The following is a 4,196-nucleotide window of genomic DNA, read 5'->3' as shown; positions in this document are numbered from 1 at the left end:
GTGTGCTGGAATTAACTGTGTGCCTTTTGAAAATATAAATAACTCACTCTTGTAGGACGATAGCAACTTGATGGAGCCCAGCCATAATATGGTGTGTGTCATCAGCCTGTTTTCCTACACAGCTGCTGAGCTGCCGTGGGCTGTCGCGGTGCTGTTTTTTCATGCTGCAGGGCCAAAAGTGGCATTCATAGAATCTTTTTTAGAATCATTTAGGTTGGGAAAGGCCTTGAAGATCATCAAGTCTAACTGTTCATTCAAGTTATCTGCTGGGACTGCAAGCGGGAAGCTCTTCATTCTGCAAGGATGTCTACTTCAACGTGGCTTTTCTAAGAGTAAGGTAATGCTGCTGATCATTTGTGGGCCTCCCCACCGGGAGGAGATGTATTCTGCACCCTTTGTGCACAGACTGCAATCGGGGCATTCACCCCAGAGACGCAGTGCTACGCAGCACTTGGTGGGTGTGGAACAAAGTACTCTGAGAGCTGAACTTGTGGGTTCGCCGGGTGAATGTGTCGGGTCCCACCTGAAGGCTTAGCACAAGGATGCCACCGTAAAATGCACTGCTGCCCCCTCAGCACCACGCAGCACCTCACCCTCGCCCCTCCCTCCGCTCACTTCGCTGGTTTGCATTTCGCTGTATCCCTGGCGCCAACCTTAACGTAAGAAATGCCTGCATCGGGACTCAAAAAACTAATAGAATGTCTCATGAGTCACAGCAACCCAGCACCGGGATTGATTTGCCAGGAGTCATGAGTCAGCCCAGGCACTGTCCATTAGCCCTTGGCCCTCCCTTGCCTGGCGTGAGGTTAAGGTGGGATTCCGGGCTGGTGGTGGGCCGGGAACGATGGGCAGAGCCCTGGTGTGTGCGTGGCCGTGTTCGGTTTGCTTGTAGTTTACTACAGCTGGGGCTTTGGAGACCCAGATGCAGCCTGCAGGGTTGGACAGCTTGATTTTGCCATCTCCCTCTCTTGCAGCCCTCAGCAGCCAGCTCTGTGTGTCTGTGTGTAACACGCTGCTCTGAGCTATGTAACACGCTGCTCTGAGCTGTGTAACCTGGCCCGTGATCCTGCTGCGCTGCCTGGCCCGGATATGGCCACAAAGGCGCGTTACCAGGGCTGCTGCGGGCCGGAGAGGGCCAGTGGCGTGGTACCCTGGTCGCCTCACAGCAGCACGGTGACATCGCCCCTCCCCCCAACCCGAATCACCAGAAGCGAGCATTCAGCAACACAGCTTCTAATTTTTATTAAAATAAAATGTAAGCTTTTATTTTCCCGTGCTCCACTCCTCTAAGGAATGGTTTGATATGGGAGTTTGCTGATGTAGGGTTGGTGTTACACCATATGCTGAGGCCAAAAACCCCGACCTAGACATATCCCACCTTCACTGCATCGGCTTTTGTTCCCTTCCTGGCAGGAGGAGAATACCGAGGGTGACACGGCGTGGCTTTGATACAAATGGGGACACGGGTAGAAGAGGCAGTTGTGCTCCCTTTCCCTCCACCTCCTGATCACATCCCACCTGCAGGAGCAGGGAACGGACCCACACGTCGCACTGACTTGGACCAGCTACACAGCCCCACCACGGAGGGGGCTGAGGGGGCTCTTGGGGCCGGTATCAGTAAACAAACATGCAGATGCCACCATATGATTCATTTTCCCTTTAAGTTGAAAGTTAGGGAGGGTTCAGATTCCCTTTTAACTTTACTTCTTAAATCTTTTGAGAAGTAGGGAGACGACTAAGAACAATAGTTCTGATTTTTAGATGACAGGATTGTCTTCTTAGTAGGAAATAATAATAAAGAAGGATTATTCCTAACAGAGCAGAGCTGCCACGCTGGAGCTTGGGCCAGAGCCCGCTGGAGGCATCTCATGGCCTGCCCAGGGCTTGGACTATTCCCTTTTGCACGACTGCCACCAGTGCAGCCACTACTGCTGAGGGAGGGCACGCAGAGCTGGGAGTCACTGCTGGTTTAGTATCGCCCTCCCCCTCTCGGGCCGCACACAGGTCAAGCTTAATGAGCCGTTAAACAGGTTCTCTGATACATGAGAGATGGAAATAGTTAACCGAAGGTGGAGAAATGGGGTCATCTGTAAAGGTATTTGTTATAATCAGCTGTTAGCAAAGGGAAAAAAAAGTTAACCGTCAGTCCCATAGTCAGGAAGATTGTCTATGTGTATTTCTGTCACGGGGCTAAGATACGAAGCTCAGGGTGGTAAACACGCGCGTTTACTGAACGATGCACACTGTGCTAGTGCACAAGTCGGAGCTGGCAGCCCAGGCTGCACTGCCTCATCTCTAAACCAGGCAAAACCAAGCCCCTGGGAAAGTTTCTGCCCTTCTCTAGCCCTCATCCCTCAGCTTCTCTGAGGTGTGTGTTCCTTGGCGGAGCTGCCGAAACAAACCCCCTCTGCCCAGGGCATCGCTGCACGGAGAGCCCCCTCCTTCAGCCCCTGGCCCACGGAACGGGGCCAAGCCGGCACGCTGGCTGCTCCGCCAAACGGCACCCCCCGGTGCAGGCTGTGCTCCCCCTTACGTTCTCCCGGCTGGCTACATTCAGTGGCTGCTCCTTGCAGGTTGCCAGAAATACTTCAATGGAAAGGAGATGCCTTACGGAAAGCGATGGAGCTGAGCTGTACTTGGTAAAGTTTCTAGAGGCATTTTTCAGTGGGCCCCTAGGATCAAAAGTCGGTCTTTAGGGACAACCTTGTGTGTGTCTGCCCCTCATTTATGCAGTTCAGGAGGTTCTTCTTGCAGAACTGCCCCCCTTGTCCACTGCTTCTTGTGCTGCCAACATACGTCTTCGGCTGTTCAGAGTCAACAACTTCTCTTGGCTTCCTGGTCCACGGAAGGCTGACCCTTCTGCTCAGCAGCATCCAGCAGGAACGTGACACTGATCGCCTGTGCACTGTCACCACCTGGGAGTTTGGTGCTCTCTTCTAGCTGGCGCATCTGCCTGCTTGCTGCTCGCTGCTGCTGCTCCTTCAGCTCGCTGTAGGAACGGGAAAAGGTATGAAAGATGGACGTGACTGGGAAAGCCATCAGCAAAATCCCACTCAAGATACTGCTCAGGGCTACCACCTGTCCAGGGATGCTACGAGGCACCATGTCCCCGTAGCCAACAGTTGTCATGGAGATCACAGCCCACCAGTAACTGGTGGGGACACTTGTGAATTCTTGCTTGGCTCCCAGTTCACTCTCAGCCAAGTACACCAAGGGCGAGAAGAGGGCCATGGCGACGCAAAGGAAGAGCAGGAGGAGCCCGAACTCCCTGGTGCACCGGCGCACAGTGAGCCCCAGCGTCTGCAGCCCCAGCGAGTGCCGGGCCAACCTCATCACGTACAGGATGCGCAGAGCCCGCAGGAAGCGCAGCACCAGGCCCACTCGTTCCAGGTACTTGTTCCCAGCTCCGCCACTGGGCTTGCTGCTGTTTTTTGTGGAGACCGTATCCACAATGAGAGAGATATAGAAAGGCAAGATGGCCAGGATGTCGATGATATTGAGTGGGGTTTTCAGGAAAGCACACTTGTTCTCCGCCTGGATGGATCGCAGCAGGAACTCAAATGAAAACCATGCCACGCACACCGTCTCCAGCACAAAGATGTCATAGCACTTCCGTGAGCATTCGCCCTGGGGAGGAGTGGGAAACACAGAAAAGGGGGAAGAAAAAGATTTAGCCAGGGAGCAAACCAAAGGAACAGCGAGTGGCAGTTCTTAAAAGCAAGCACCGCGTGAAAGCGATATGAATTGGTGAGCCACAAAAGTAAAATCATCACTGCTAAGAGCAGCTGGAATGGATAACTAAAACCAGAGCTCCTAGCTACATGTTTGGCTGTGGGACAGGTCAATGAAGCTCAGGAGTATCCTGAGGGTGCCAAGAATTTGGTGCGATGGTATCAGCTGTCGGCCAGACAGCTCACTGCTGAAAGAATGGTGGCTCACATCTAATTTCTAACAGAGCCTTTAACACCCCTTAGACAGGATTATACAGGCTTCATGGATTTTAATGAATTGGTTATCCCTCCTTCCCTTCCTGATCAATAATAAATTGCTTATAAATGGCTCACAAACACCTATGGCGCTTTATGTTACGTGCTTATAGTTACCTATTATCTATTATTGACAGAATGTGCAATGTTTTCTATATTCCAGGGAACATTAAGACACTGGCCCTATATTCAAAAGCTTATGTAAAGTAC

At 52.2% G+C, this 4,196-nt stretch overlaps 1 protein-coding gene across 1 annotated transcript; it reads right to left on the bottom strand.

The window, feature by feature from the left end:
* Nucleotides 1-2,709: 2,709 nt before the first annotated feature.
* LOC104504506 (potassium voltage-gated channel subfamily G member 2) lies at nucleotides 2,710-3,627 on the bottom strand (the record flags this gene model as incomplete). The annotated part of the gene is made up of 1 exon (XM_010159088.1): nucleotides 2,710-3,627. A coding segment is annotated over one exon (813 nt), but the record flags the coding sequence as incomplete, so codon positions are not given.
* Nucleotides 3,628-4,196: the final 569 nt, after the last annotated feature.

The sequence above is a fragment of the Eurypyga helias genome, unplaced genomic scaffold, assembly GCF_000690775.1.
Source record: "Eurypyga helias isolate BGI_N326 unplaced genomic scaffold, ASM69077v1 scaffold46399, whole genome shotgun sequence".
NCBI lineage: Eukaryota > Metazoa > Chordata > Aves > Eurypygiformes > Eurypygidae > Eurypyga > Eurypyga helias.
The sequence above is the reverse complement of the archived record's forward strand: the minus strand, read 5'-3'. Positions and strand labels throughout refer to the sequence as shown.